We start from the raw sequence: 14,874 nt of genomic DNA, 5'->3' as shown, positions 1-14,874 counted from the left end.
TAAGGGGAGGCGTGCTTTGTTCGAGGGGAGGTGTTGAATGATGAAAGTCCCACATCGGCTAATTTAGGGAATGATCATGGGTTTATAAGTGAGGAATACTAACTCCATTGGAATGAGGCCTTTTGGGGAAGCCCAAAGCAAAGCCATGAGAGCTTATGCTCAAAGTGGACAATATCATACCATTGTGGAGAGTCGTGTTCGTCTAACACTAGTTATTAGCTATAGCCATAATTTATGATTTATTATTATCGTTATTCAATATATTTAATACAAGTTTTAAAGCTCAGTTGAATTTCGTATATTTGTATTATAAAATAACATTTACTAAATTATTTTATTGAAGCGATATTAAATTCTTAAATAAGGGTTAGATTCTTATTTAAATAACAATAATTATAATTTAAGTAATCAATTTAAGTTGTTTAATGCCACATTATTGATTAGTTCATAATTTAAAAAATTAATTTAATAATTGTGACAACAAAATGGCCTAATAATTTATAATGGAAGTTAAGAGTTTCTGAGTTGTTAATCAACGCTTATTGGTTAGTGTGAACTAAAATCTATATTTATTTATTTGTTAAGAAAAAATTATTTAACAAGAAATCAACCATTCGTCTGTCCTGTGACATCAATTTACTAAGGTTGAGTCCAACCGATTTATTTAAAAATAATGAACTAATTTTATGTTTAATATGATTTAAACATTTAATTTAATGTATGTCTAATAACTGCATAGGTAAACTTCTTTTTTACCGCCACAATTATCTAAAAAAACCGCGACAATCCACCGTAATTACAGTTTACTTTTTAAGTGAGAAAAGCCGCGGGGTTGGGTTGAAGGGGAGGGACTGTTCCTCCATTGTTGCAGCATTCGAATCTCTCCTCTTTCACCTTATCGGAATCAATTGCAGTAATGGCCGGAGAGGACGATGCTGCTGCTGCAACTCGTTGGACGTTCCAGGCATTGCATACCTTTCTCTTTTAACTAATTTGTTTTGCGGCTTAGGAGGAAAAAGACAGAAATCAGTGAATAATGTGTTGATCCAGAGGTTGTAGGAGCTGTATTTTGCTTAATTTTTAATTCAGCCTTAGGTTTAGACTGGCTTTGTGCCTTGGTTGAGGAAATCTTGAATTTAGAAAAAGGAAGTCAAAGCTGTTCTACCTTCCCTAGTTTCCTCATCGGTTTTAATTTTGCTTTTGATCACTTCTAATCGGTTTGTGTCAGGCATGTGGTGCAAACGCTGCAGTGTATTGTTCTTTGTTCTTTTTTGGTTGGAGTAGAATCTGAATTTCGGCTAGAAGTGTATAATTTTGGTAAATTCAATGTTCTTCTGCTTGTAGGATTTCAAGAGGTTCTATGATTCCACATTTGGGAGAAAGAAGGAGTCGAAGTCCCGGAATGGTGAGGCCTCTGATGCGGCTTTGAAAAACGAGAGTACATTGGGCACAGCGGCAAATGGAACTGCGCATGGGCCTGAATTGGCCATCTACGAGCAGTTCCGATTGCAGGTAATGCATTTATGACTTTTCTGTTGTGACAATAGTTGACTGATCTGGGATGCATGGGTTGGTAAAGTGCTGATTCCATCAAATTTTCCTCGTCAATTGTTTTGTAGCAGAGTGGCTCAAGTTCTGCACCTGGTGCTGTGCCCAACCGTAATATGGTGACTGTGTGAGTCGTCTCTAACAATTTCTTTAGCAGTTATATTATTCTTTTCACCATTAGCTTAGTTGTGTCGAGGATTGTTGGAGTCCCACGTGGCTAATTAAGGGGAAGATCATGAGTAAATAAGGGACACTATCTCTATTGGTATGAGGCACTTTGGAAGAATCAAAAGCAAAAACATGAGAGTTTAAGCTCAAAGTGGACAATATCATATAATTGTGGAGGTTTGTTTTTCCAATTAGTGGTATCAAAGTCATGCCCTTATCTTAATTTAGCTATGCCAATAGAATCCTCAAGTGTCGAACAAAGAAGTTGTGAGCCTCCAAGGTGTAGTCACAGGGAAGATCTTTAGTACTTTAACACAAATAAACTTTGTGAATTAGCTTGAGTAAATGCTCATTCACACCAAAATTATACCAGAATTGCATATTTGAATTGAAATGAGTTTTTGTCTTAAGGATTAGTTATTTCCTGTGCTTTTGTAGCGTACCTAATCATCATCATTATTATTTTTTACCTTGTCAGACAGAAGCCTTTGCTTCCTCCATTGGAATCTGCAGAAATGCGCAACTTAGCTGAAAGCATTGCTAGGTAACTGACAAAGTGCTATACATCAATTGAGATTATCTTTAATGATTGAAAACATATGGATTTCTTAGCCAATACATTATCTTATATTTTCAGACCTCCTTACTGTCCTACACTGCTTTATTCAGGGATATAATACGTGGAAATCCAGATATTAAGTGGGAAAGCATCAAGGGTTTAGAACAGGCCAAATGCTTACTTAAGGAAGCAGTGGTCATGCCAATAAAATACCCCAAGTGAGTTTTCTTTTCAATACTATGGACTATTTGATCATAGTTTAGCATCTACTCTTTCACTTGAGGTTGAAGGTTCAAATTCTCATCCTTACATTTGTTGTAAAGAAAACCATTTGTTGAACTAAGAAAATAATTATATATAATATAAGTGCTAGTAAAATTAGTATTAAAGATGAATTTCAAATAATGTTCTTTATTTTTCAATTCAAAAGATATAGTAAACTAAACTGAACTGCATTAGGCTAAATTAAATTTAATCAGATGAAGTTCATGTATTAAAAATAATGAGGTTAAATTGATGTCTGCTACCACCTAAGTAAAGTTTTTTGAATGATCATTTTGTCTGGCAAACCATTTCTATTTCTTTTCAAGATTTATCCTATGACCGTCATGATAGATTTAACTGACTGTTGTTGGGATACTATGACATTGGGCTTTCCTATTTACTGCTCTACTGATGGTTGATATAAATTTCTTGGTTGTAACGTTGAACCAAAAAATATATTCCTAACCCTTTGTTAGGAATCACGACTCTCCACAGTGGTATGATATTGTTGTCTGCTTTGAGCATAAGCTCTCATGGCTTTTCTTTGGGCTTTCCCAAAATGCCTCATACCAATGGAGATATATTCCTTTACTTATAAACTCATGATCATTCCCTAAATTAGCCAATGCTGGGACTCACTCCCAACAATCTTCAACACCTTTTTTTTTTTTTTTTTTTTTGCCTGTATTGCATTTCTACTAAAATCGTCTCGTGAGCCAGTCTTAAACTCACATATCTCCTTCATAGATATTTTCGGGGTCTTCTATCTCCATGGAAAGGCATCCTCCTCTTTGGCCCTCCTGGAACGGGAAAGGTATGTAGGTTTTAGTTGAAATATTTTGTTTTAAAAGCTAAGTCTAATATTCGGCTGTAGTCATTGTTAGTACAATTGAGATGATATTTCTGTAAAAATCTGTTTCTTTATAAATTGCCATAAACACAAATAAACTATCCATAAAGTTATTGCTTTGAGGAAATCCATGTTTCTGCGAATCATTATCTAATACAAGCTTTGTGAATTAGCTTGTAAAATCATTTTTCTGGCATTCTGCAATGGAAGCTTAAACAGCCTTCCTTGTAATTCCTCGAGAAATTTTGGATATTTCTTGTAAAGGCACTTGCACCAGGATGATTGAGAAAATTGAGAGAAAGTGTATTCCAGTGTTTGTCACTTTTTCAGATTTTTTTGTTATGGTCACCTTATCAGTTTTTTTGGAGTTTTCGTATATTGCTAATTGAGCTGTAATGAAGGTCTTATGGTCTATGTTTTCCTTATTTAGATAACCTTTCATGTTAATTATTCAGACCATGCTTGCAAAAGCTGTTGCAACTGAGTGCAAGACAACATTTTTCAATATTTCAGCATCATCTGTGGTGAGCAAGTGGCGAGGTAGGAGTACATCCATGAATATGTTTCATTCTTTCTCAGTTTGTATAGTCAACATTTGAACTTGTAATAAAAAATTTGAAACACGTGATCTGTCTCTTTTTGAATCAAATAAACATAATATTCTTTTACGTGTTTAAACTATCAACATTCTGTACTTACAAGTCTTCGGAAATAAAGATTAGCCATTGTCGTGGCCATAGCTTTTTTTTAAATGGTAAAACCAAAGTCTCATTAATGGTCCAGCATCATTCTCTTTTAGGAGCGGTGTCATTAAATTTCATTGCTCTGCTATTAATTTCTGAAATTGAACTGATGATCTTCTTTCTTAATCACTTGCTTTGTTTCATAAATTTCTCTGCTTCAATTTCTTTAATAGGTGATTCGGAGAAATCTATCAAGGTCTTATTTGAGCTTGCTAGGCATCATGCACCATCTACTATATTTCTAGATGAAATTGATGCAATTATTAGTCATCGTGGTGAAGGACGCAGTGAACATGAAGCTAGTAGGCGTCTGAAAACAGAGTTGCTCATCCAGGTCCTATCTTTGTTCAATAGAATAATACCATAAGCAGTTATTCTGTGTAGCATCACCCATTGTTATACTTCTTTCAAAGAGGGTTCATGTGATATCACACTTCGGTTGGAGAGAGGAATGAAACATTTCTTATAAATGTGTAGAAACATCTCCCTAGAGGACACTTTTTAAAACCTTGAGGGGAAGCTTTGAAGGGAAAGCCCAAAGAGGATAATATCTGTTAATGGTGGATTTGGGCTGTTACAAATGGTATCAGGGCCAGGTTACCGGGCGGTGTGCCAGCGAGGACGCTCGGCCCTCAAGGGGGTGGATTATAAGATCCCACATCGATTGGAGAGGGGAACGAAACATTTCTTATAAGGGTGTGAAAACCTCTCTTTAAAAGACGTATTTTAAAACTTTGAGAGAAACCCCGAAGAAACAAAAATCCGAAAAGGAAAATGTTTGCTAGCTGTGACTTGAGCTGGTACAGTTCACATGCTCATATTTGAACCCTTCACATGTTTGGGTTCTTGCTCAAGAACGATAACTTAGCTGTTTGTTTTTTTATTAAAATACTATTACTTAAATGATCACAAGTTAACTCTGTAGCTTCCATTTGTTATGTAAGCCAACCGTCTTGGAATTCTTTTGCATCTTTTATCATCGTTTCCCAATGCATATCAAGATTCCAGTCATCTTATTGCAGAAATCTGTGTAGTCAACCTGTTTAGAAATCACATTAGTCTTTTCTATCTAATTGTGACCCATCCAAATATTGATTATCCGATTGGATTGCAGATGGATGGGTTGATGCAGACAGATGAACTAGTCTTCGTTTTGGCAGCGACGAATCTTCCCTGGGAACTGGATGCAGCCATGCTTCGTCGTTTAGAAAAGAGAGTATCCTCTTATCATTGCAGTCTTTGTTTTGATAGAATAATTAGAACAGTGGTCAATAGCTTATAGTGTCTTTACGATGATAGAACTGATTACCAACCGCTTCTTGAGTCACAGCCCCAAAAAAGTCGTTAATTCTGCTCACTGCCAATTATATCACAATTCCTCAAAATTTAAGTCATTTTATGGCTACTCATAAGGGAAGAGTTTTACACCACAAATTTTTGCTTTTGGAACTTAAGTCTTGAGTTTTTTCTCCTGAACGAAAAAATGAGATTATCTATGTTCTTTCCAAACTCAAAAATTGCATATATGCTTCATTATGAAAAGAACCATTATCATATTGCCTCTTTCTATGCATGTTTCGACATTCCACAACTTGTTTAAAGGAGCTTGAATCTAGGGGAAAAAATCAGTAACTTGAATCAAAGGATTTTGATTCAGAAACTGCTACAATATTCTAATTTAAGACTTATTTTGGCTTAGAACTTCCATCTGCATGATAGCTTGATGAGTATCAACCGCATTTGAATGATTATATCCACCAAGTGATTCTCCTTTGACCATTGTATAAAAGATACTTGTGCCTCTGCCAGAACCAGAAGCTAGAAAAGCTATGTTTGAAGAACTTATTCCTCAATCTGGAGTTGAGGAACTTCCTTATGATATATTGATGGAAAGAACAGAAGGCTATTCAGGTTCTGATATTCGATTAGTGTGCAAAGAGGCTGCTATGCAGCCACTACGCCGCTTAATGGCTCAACTTGAGGAACAGCAAAAAGAGTTGCCCGAAGAACAACAGGGAGTAGTGCATGAAGAAGGTATTGAACATTTTAAACGCATCGCTATTTTTTTTCTTATTCGGTTCATTGCATGGATCTATTCTTTCAAAAGTCCCCTTCTATAGACTTCTCTAGTAACCTTGATATTCTCCTTGAATCTATGGAGGAAGCCTTCCAAGCCTTTGGCTCCTGCAATCTCGATTATCAGAATTCTCACTGTAATCTATAAATTAAAATCCAATGAAATACATTTAAGCACCATGGTCTTGAACATGGGTTGATCAGTTCTCTTCTCTGTACCATCCTGCAAACAACTAACATAATAACTCTTCATGACCGCAGAGTTGCCCAAAGTTGGACCAATCACAGCCTCCGACATAGAGATTGCCTTGCGAAACACGCGGCCATCTGCTCATTTGGATGCTCCCCGGTATGAAAAGTTCAATGCCGACTATGGAAGTCAATTACGGCATTGAAGGTACACACAAGTGCCCCACTTATCCCTCTCAGCAGCCTTCTTATATGTGTATGCTTGTTTGGTGTGTTGTGCTACAAGAGAAAGTATTGAATTGTGTTCCACTCAAAAATTTATAACTTACTGGTACCATAGTAGATTAAATTTATCAACAACCTTTGGCCCCATAAAATTCTGTGCTCAGTTCAAGGTCTCATTATCATTGAATTCTCAGAGACTTGAGTGTGGAAAGCTGTGCTTAGTAATTAGTAGATGTGAGACTGATGATGAACTACTTTTTATTGATGAAATTGTTCTTGATATCTGATAGATGTGGGAGTTTTACATTTCTGTCGAATCAAAATGCAGAACTGATGTGACAAGTATCTATTGTGGATAGATGTGAGATTTGACAGACACCTATTATTGATGGATAAAAGGCACGCATGAGCAAGTAGCATTATCATGATCATGTCTTAGCAATAACAATAAGATAGAAAAGATGAGGAATGTGATGACAAATTTAAGTTTCTTAAAGTACAAAGAAGTTGTCGATTTCTGTCATCTTCATGCTCTTGCTGCTGTGATGTTTCTTGATTTCCAGGTATGAGTGTGTTCTTTCTGACGCTGCTTTTGGACATCAGCTCTAATCTGCTAGCTGTGCAATTATATTTTTAGGGTATTTTATTCCAAGGTGGGGTGATTTTGTGTTGGTTGCTCATTGTAGTGCTTTTTAAGATTTCTTTTTTTGGGCTAGTACCAATATATACTTCTATTTTTCTCTCTAATTTACCTTCATTAATTTTGTGACATCTTACGTGCTCTAGAGAGGAGAACGAATAATTTCTTATAAGCTCTAGAGAACAAATCATTTCTTATAAGGGTGTGAAAACTTCTCCCTAGCAAACGCATTTTAAAACGGTGAGCTTGATGATGATACATAACGGACTAAAACATACAATATCTGTTAGTGGTGGGCTTGAGCGGTTATAAATGGTATTAAAATCGGACACCGAACAGTATGCCAATGAGGACGTTGGGCCCTCAATGGGGTAGATTGTGAGATCCCGCATCAGTTGGAGAAGGGAACGAAGCATTCCTTCTAAGAATGTGAAAACCTCTCTCTAGTAGATGTGTTTTAAAATCATGAGATTGACAACGATATATAACAGGCTAAAGCGGACAATATTTATTAGTGGTGAGCTTGAGATTGTATTGTTACAAATAAATTTTCACCCGAATCCTAACATAAAATTTAAATTAATTCATTTATGGAAGGTTAGACTTTAATATGTTAGTTTGATGTTTTAATTTATATATCTCCCGAAGTTTAGTGTATAAATTGATTTTTTCCCCTTATTTCTTTTAAATATCCTAATTTTTTTTTTTTTTTTTTTTGTCTCTATACTTTAAATTTTGTCTTTAATCTTTTAATTTTGTATTTAATAGATATGTGTTCTTATAATTTTCTTTAAAAAAGCACTAAAAAAAAACTTAAATAGGCTATAAATGACACTTAAATAGTAAAAAGTAAACAGCAATACCTATTAGGATTAGATTACAAGCTTCCTTTTGTGAAAGATAATATCACTTTTTCTCCATCTAATTATGCCGATTACAGGCATAATTAAAGAAGAAAGCAACGTCTAATCATGATTTATTATACTCAAAGCATCATCATATTGGAAATCCATATATTTATACATAAAAGAATGATTATAAATAAAGTATAATACAACTACTTACGGTATACATTATTAAAAAAAAAAAATGTTACCGCTAGATCGATATATATATCATCGATTTAGCGGTAACATTTCTTTTTTTTTTTATGTCCAAATAATTCTGATTTCAACGTAAATAAAATTTAAAAATAATTTAACTTGTTTTTGAAAAAGATTGTCCAATAAATTATTAATTTTTTTTATATTGCCACCACCTACTTCGAAAGCAAATTTGAATAATAACACGAGACTCATGAATAGGTAATATAATAAAAATGATATTATAAGATTTTGAATTTCAAAACTCTAATTATTTTTTAGTTGAAAAGTAAATTGAAAAACATAAAATAGAATAAATTTCAATTTTATTATATTTTCGGCATAATATTGGAAAACACACACAATTTTTTTATAAAAAAAAGTGGAAGATTTTTCCTTGTCATCATGAATAACCTTTTCCCTTTTGCTAGTTTCAGTTAGTGTATATAATATTTTATGTTTCAAGATATTGGAGGCAAACCCCCTCCCCTCCCCACTCAAAATAATAATTAATTAATTAAAAAAAACCTTTAATTATTAGTTCAACACCGTCATATATCCACCTCTATGCCTCTATTTAACTATCATTAACGTCGCATAAACACATCTTCATTAATTTAATTCATAATGTTTCCTTTTCTTTATCTTTTCATCATCAAAAGAAAAAAATGAGTCTAAAAAAATAATTTTATCACTGGAGGGTTAGTTGGCCACAAATTCTAAAAATTTAGATCAAATTAAAATGTTTTTGTTAAAAATCATGACTGGTGACTACTCTTCACTCAACAAAGTAAGTATACTGTAGAATCTCTTTTTAAAACCTCTTTTTGTAGATAAAATCTTAAAAACTTTCGATCAAATTGGAAGGTTTATTTAGAGCTAAATATTCAAAAGGTTAAAATGATGGTCGTGTTGGGGTGGCAATGACTGTATTTGGCATTGCCTGAATCTTTCTCTCTCTCTCCAAAACGTACACAGAAGCACATGCTGATTTGTGTAAAAATGGGACCCCAAAATCTGACGCTACAATCCACTAGGATGACTCATCAGCTACTTGAAAATCCAATTTTTTTTCTTTTTTTTAAAAAAAGAAAAGCCTCTCACAAGCTCCCTTTTTTGAATGTCTTTTTCATCGTCAAAAAAAAAAAAAAAAAAAACAATAATATCTTTATTGGGAATCTTCTGTCATAGTGGTAAATAAATAAATTCATGAAATAAAAAAGGGTTCCTTTTTGTGTGTTTTTTGAGCCAATTGGTAATGGGGTGTTCACAAAGGAGAGGTTTTTATATAAATTGAGAAAAGAAAAAGATGCCCAAAATGAACCCTTTGCTGACGGTTAGGGTTTGCCAAAGAAACAAAGCTTTGGCCGACCATTTGTCTGCTCAAGATAATAAAAACTGACAAATCAAATTTTTTAACTTTACACTTTAATTGTTTTTTTTTAAAAATAAAATTAATACCTTATAGTCTACGCCCATTTTTATCCCGACCAATTATTTAATAAGATGATACAATATATGTATAACGACATCACCGTTACATCAAATATATGAGAAATATTTTTAATGTTATTTTAAGTACAAGTTTTGAACGAACATCGAATCATTAGTCATCTTATCGTCGAGAAAGAGGAAGGAAAAGTAAACGACTTTTGAAATTTTGTATACGAACACAAGTGCATGTGGATTCCTCGTCATTTCTTTTCTTATCTTTTCCAAAATTAATTATTCTTTGTGTAAGACAAAAGATGTGAGGAAAACAAGGTTGTAATATTACTAAATAATAGAACATTCAACGAGCGGCATGGAATTACAAAGCCTTTGTGGTTTTTACGTACATAAGATAGAGAGCTATACAATGAACAGTTTAATTTATAGCTACACATGAATCAAATCGACACTAACAAACTAAAGCTAATCAAATGGTTGATGGGTTTTAATTAACTTGCTTCAATAATCAATGGGTTTAATTTTCTTGTTCAAATTCAATCGTTGACACTGCTTTTATCACTGATCTAATTCGTCTAAAATAGTTGTCTCGTAAAAATAGTCTTGAAGCTGATCAGCAAATACACGAACATCCAATACACAAGGCTTTTGAATTCCGTCCTTGTTGTCTGTTAAAGAGAGAGAGAAAAAAAAAAATGAAACATTGCAAAAGAAAAAGTTTTTAGCTTTCTTCTTTATTTTCCTATAGTAAAGGAATGAATCAACTAGAAAACGTAAGGAAAGTTATCGTCTTTTTACTTTATTGATACGAAATTTTTTGGGTGAAACTCGAAGGAAAGTACCTTGGTGGCTGAAGAAGACAGGGAGATGGACGCGGAAGAGGTAGAAGTGGAGCTCAGCAACGCGGAAAGGCCGACATTGTAAGCCATGGTTCCATCAGGTTGGTAGAGACCATAGTTTCGTTCAGAGGTTGGTCCAGGCTTCATGTCTTCATTAAAGAGAGCAAAAAGGTAAACTTCGAGTCTCATATTTGGCCTAAGAGGGGTTCCTTCATTGGCCAATTGTCTTCTAAGCAAGTTCCTATTGTAAATGGCTGCATTTTGAGCTGTGGCTCCAATTTCATCGACGTCTCCTTTTGAAGGCCATCCTGTCTCTGAAACCCTAACCTCAATCCCATCAAAGCCAAGCCTTGCCATGGCGAAGATCACTGCATCTACTTGAGCATACAGCATGTTGTCATAATTAAGCCTAGTGGAAGGATCAACCATGTAAGACATGGGGTTTAAAAGAGCATAATCCAATGATATTTTATCAGGGTTATCTTTGAAGGCGAAATATGGGTATGCATTGATCCAAAATGGGGCTTTTGTGCTTGACAAGAACTGCAAAAACTGTGAAATGTAGCTTGCCACTTGTGATTTGAAGCTACCAGCTGATGGCGGGAAGGACTCCTCAAGAACAGCCAAGGATGTTGGAGTTGACACATGAACATATGAGCCTAGCCCTAGTTGAGCTAAAGCTCCATGAATGCTGATCATTGCCGGGACGAGGTTCGCCATTAGAGTGGTGTCGTTTCCGGTGAATATCTCGTTCCCAACTGCGATTCCGGTGATCCTGGCCGCTGGGAAGTATGGCTTGATGTGGGTTGCTACCCATTGGACTGCTTGTTGAGGATCCATGAGTTGGGTTAGCATCTCGTTTTCTATGGTGACTATAAGCTCTGTTTTGGAGTTGGCAAATGTAGCCAATATTTGAGGGTTTGTGTCATAGATTCTCACTTTTGAGATCTTAAGTGAAGTTAAGAGCTCAAGAACTTTATCTGGGGGTGGCAAATTATCGCCAACTTGCCCATAATTAATGCCTAAACATTCAACTCCTGCCATTAAAAAGGATGCTAAGATCAATATACAAACGAATAACAAAGAGAAAAAGAGTTGAAGATTACACATTGATGTTCAAATACCTGAGACTGTGAGAGAGAATAGAAGAAAAAGTAGGATCATGGCAATGTGTGAGAGAGAGAGGGCTTTGTGGGAATGCTTTTGTGCAGAAGATTTGCATTGGGAATATGGGTTACAATTTGGGTGTGGAAATGGGTACTATATAGAATTGGGAAGTGTCTCTTTTCAACTTTCTCCCATCATCAACGCGCCCAATAATGGACCCTTCTTTCTTCACATACAAGCAATTAAGAAAAAAGTGACACCACCCTTCTTCTTTTAATACATATCAATATATAAATTAAACCCAATACAAAATTTTCATTCTCCCTAACATCTTTGTCATGGAACGGGTCAAAGTGGACAATATCTATTAACAATAGACTTGGATCACTACAAATGATATTAGAGCTAGACACGGAACGATGAGTTTAGATTGTTACAAATGCTATTAAAGTCAGAACACTGGGCAATGTGTCAACGAGAATGCTAGACCCCAAAGGGACGTGGATTGTGAGATCCCACATGGGTTTGGGCTGTAACAAATGATATCAATGTTAGGCAGTACGTGGCATGTCAGCAAGAACGTTGAGCTCCCAAGGGAGGTGGATAGTGAGATCCCACGTGAGTTTGGGTTGTTATAAATGGTATCAGAGCTAGACACCGGTGGTGTGTCAGCGAGGACGCTCGACTCCCAAGGGAGGTGGATTGCGTGATCCCATATTGGTTGGAGAGAGAAAAGAAAACGATGATAAGTAACAAGTCAAAACAAACAATATCTACTAACAATTAGCTTGAACGAGTAAAAAAAAAATCTCTCATTTGAGGGGAAAAAAAGAAAAGCACAATACATTTATATAATTTTGTGGAAATGATTCAATCTCCATAAAGAAGAGATTATGTAATATTTGATTATTAAAATGATTCCTCTTACTATAGTTGACTTACTTTAATATTGGTAGCATTTAAAATTTGAGGAGAGAGAGATTGGAGTTGTTGTTGTCGTCGTCATCATTCAATTTCATGCCCATCACATGGAAAAGGAATAGGGATATTTATTAATGTCACATATCTTAACCATATATTATAAATATTAATTATACTAAATTTGATTTATTTCTTAATTTATTTGAGTCCATGTATATTTTAAATATTTATGATTTTTAAGTAATGAGGAAGTGAAATTGAATTTGTATTTTAATCAAAGGAAGAAAGTGGGACGAAAGTAATTAACTTTTAATTAGCTTTGGATATTTGGATAAGGATGTGGAAATTACTGGCCAAAACGGATGTGTAAAGTCCTCCAATTTTTGGAACATAAATTAAATTTCACAGGGTCAAATAAAGTGGGCTCATTATATTTGTCACGTGTAGAATTACATTATCTTGGTATTAAATAAATTGAGAATTAATCAAGTTATTAATTGGGATTAAGGTTTTATATAACTTAATTTATTTTTTTTTTATTTTTTTTATAGAATTAAAAGGCAGTGTCCTTGGAGAATCACTTTTACATGCAAATTGGCCGGCAAAGATTTTATTATTGATGTTGGGGTAAAGTTAAATATATGGTGCAAATTGAAATTGACCCATTCCCACCCAATTTTCACACCAATTTGAGTACAAAAGTAAATAAGGGATATATGAATGAACCGAGACAACTTTTTATAAATATATAAAGTTTCCATATTTGGGTTTAGAAATTAGTGAAAGTGTGGGAAGAGAAAATTTGCCTAATTATTTAGGGCTTTAGGTATATGATGATAAGATAAGCTAATGTAAAAGGGGATTGAAAAGCAAGATTGGTTATTTTAGCCAATAAAGTTTTCTTTCTTTCTTTTTTTATTTTTTATTTTTATTTTTAATTTTGTGGGTTTTGTTGATAAGAATACAACCTCCCAATTTCCATTACTCTTTTCTAAAGTTGCCACGTGGAAGCCACGTCATTAGCCCAATTGAATTGTTACTATTAAGTCTGGAGGAATTGAATTTAATACACAAAAGGAGATTGATTTTAGAAGGTCAATTTTGAGGGTGAGGGAAGGAACCCACGTAATATATAATTAAGAGAGAAAAAAAAATGAATAAAGAATGGATCGACTATTGAAATGGGCCTTATTTGGGCCTGGGCCTTACGATAGAATGGATCCACAATCCACTGTAGTCCATGATGGATATTAGTCAGTCGGCCCAAATCCAGTTGAGCTCCTCCAAGGCAGGGAGGTGGAGGTTGAGGAAGCGATCCAAGTCCTTAAACGAGGCGCTGTGCAGAAACGTCGTCGTCCGGTTCATATAACTTTTCTCAACCTCCACTCGCGTCCTCTTCCTGCAGGTCCCTCCACCGCCCTCGACGGCGGAGGAATGCTTGCCGGTGAGGCTCTGAACGACGGATTTGAAGTTGGAGACGTCGGTGTGAATATGGCGGTACTCAATTAGCACCACCTTCACTCCTCCCGCCGCCGTGTTCTTGGAGTCAGCCATTGTGCTTGTGCTTGTGCTTGTGCTAGTGCATCGGTGTGTATTATTATATATCGAGATAAAGAGCGTATGAAAAAGTGGAGGGCGTTTAGTCATGAGTCAAAGGAAGCATGCGAAAAACGTTGAATTAATGAATCTGAGTCCTTGGTGGAGAGTGTTGCGTCGTAGGAAGATACGAAAGCAAAATGCAACCATTTGGCATCTTCATAGCCTAATAAATGTAGTTTGAGTTGAATGAGCAGAGTTTTTCAAAGTCAAAACACACCCACGTGCTTTTGTCTTTTCGTCAAGGAAGGAGGATGATAGGCTTCGCAGTTTGGTAGGCCCCTTGTGTTTAAGGTACACGAAATTTATACTTAATGCACACGGGGGCTTGCCCAGGTAGTTGCCTCGAAGAGAGCCGTGTATATGAAAGATGAAAGCTTTCTAAATTTAGGGTCAATTGGATACCCAATGAACTATGCACAGGGTAGGTCTACTTGCCAAAAAGACATCTACTCGAGAAAGATTGAAAATTCCTCAAAATGTACCGTAGGGGAGGAGGCATGATGTTGGCTATCCACCATCTCTAGGCCCTGTTACCTAAGTGAGCTACCCTATAGCACAAGTGTGTGTCACAGTGTGGGGAGTGTCATGGGACGAGCATCTTCCTTTAAAAATGGT

The 14,874-nt window shown here is 35.3% G+C and overlaps 2 protein-coding genes across 3 annotated transcripts; one reads left to right on the top strand and one right to left on the bottom strand.

Annotated features, from left to right (window-relative positions):
- The first annotated feature begins 814 nt into the window (after window positions 1–814).
- LOC111478400 (katanin p60 ATPase-containing subunit A-like 2) lies at window positions 815–6,926 on the top strand. Of its 2 annotated transcripts, none has more exons than XM_023122632.1 (11): window positions 815–964; window positions 1,345–1,512; window positions 1,623–1,675; window positions 2,195–2,260; window positions 2,386–2,493; window positions 3,287–3,353; window positions 3,845–3,929; window positions 4,306–4,466; window positions 5,247–5,348; window positions 5,923–6,166; window positions 6,470–6,926. In XM_023122632.1, exons 1-11 carry the CDS (start codon window positions 917–919, stop codon window positions 6,601–6,603), a joined length of 1,236 nt encoding a protein of 411 aa, XP_022978400.1. In that variant the 5' UTR covers window positions 815–916; the 3' UTR covers window positions 6,604–6,926. The 2 variants fall into 2 exon arrangements, with proteins under 2 accessions (XP_022978400.1, XP_022978398.1); XM_023122630.1 differs by having other exon boundaries at window positions 1,620–1,675.
- A 3,232-nt stretch (window positions 6,927–10,158) lies between these two features.
- LOC111478836 (glucan endo-1,3-beta-glucosidase 11-like) lies at window positions 10,159–11,853 on the bottom strand. The gene is made up of 3 exons (XM_023123327.1): window positions 11,757–11,853; window positions 10,636–11,669; window positions 10,159–10,461 (listed from the first exon to the last, which is right to left on the bottom strand). Exons 1-3 carry the CDS (start codon window positions 11,794–11,796, stop codon window positions 10,369–10,371), a joined length of 1,167 nt encoding a protein of 388 aa, XP_022979095.1. The 5' UTR covers window positions 11,797–11,853; the 3' UTR covers window positions 10,159–10,368.
- Window positions 11,854–14,874: the final 3,021 nt, after the last annotated feature.

This window comes from Cucurbita maxima, unplaced genomic scaffold, assembly GCF_002738345.1.
Source record: "Cucurbita maxima cultivar Rimu unplaced genomic scaffold, Cmax_1.0 Cma_Scf00004, whole genome shotgun sequence".
Lineage (NCBI taxonomy): Eukaryota > Viridiplantae > Streptophyta > Magnoliopsida > Cucurbitales > Cucurbitaceae > Cucurbita > Cucurbita maxima.
Note: the sequence above shows the minus strand (reverse complement) of the source record. Positions and strands in the feature narration are given on the sequence as shown.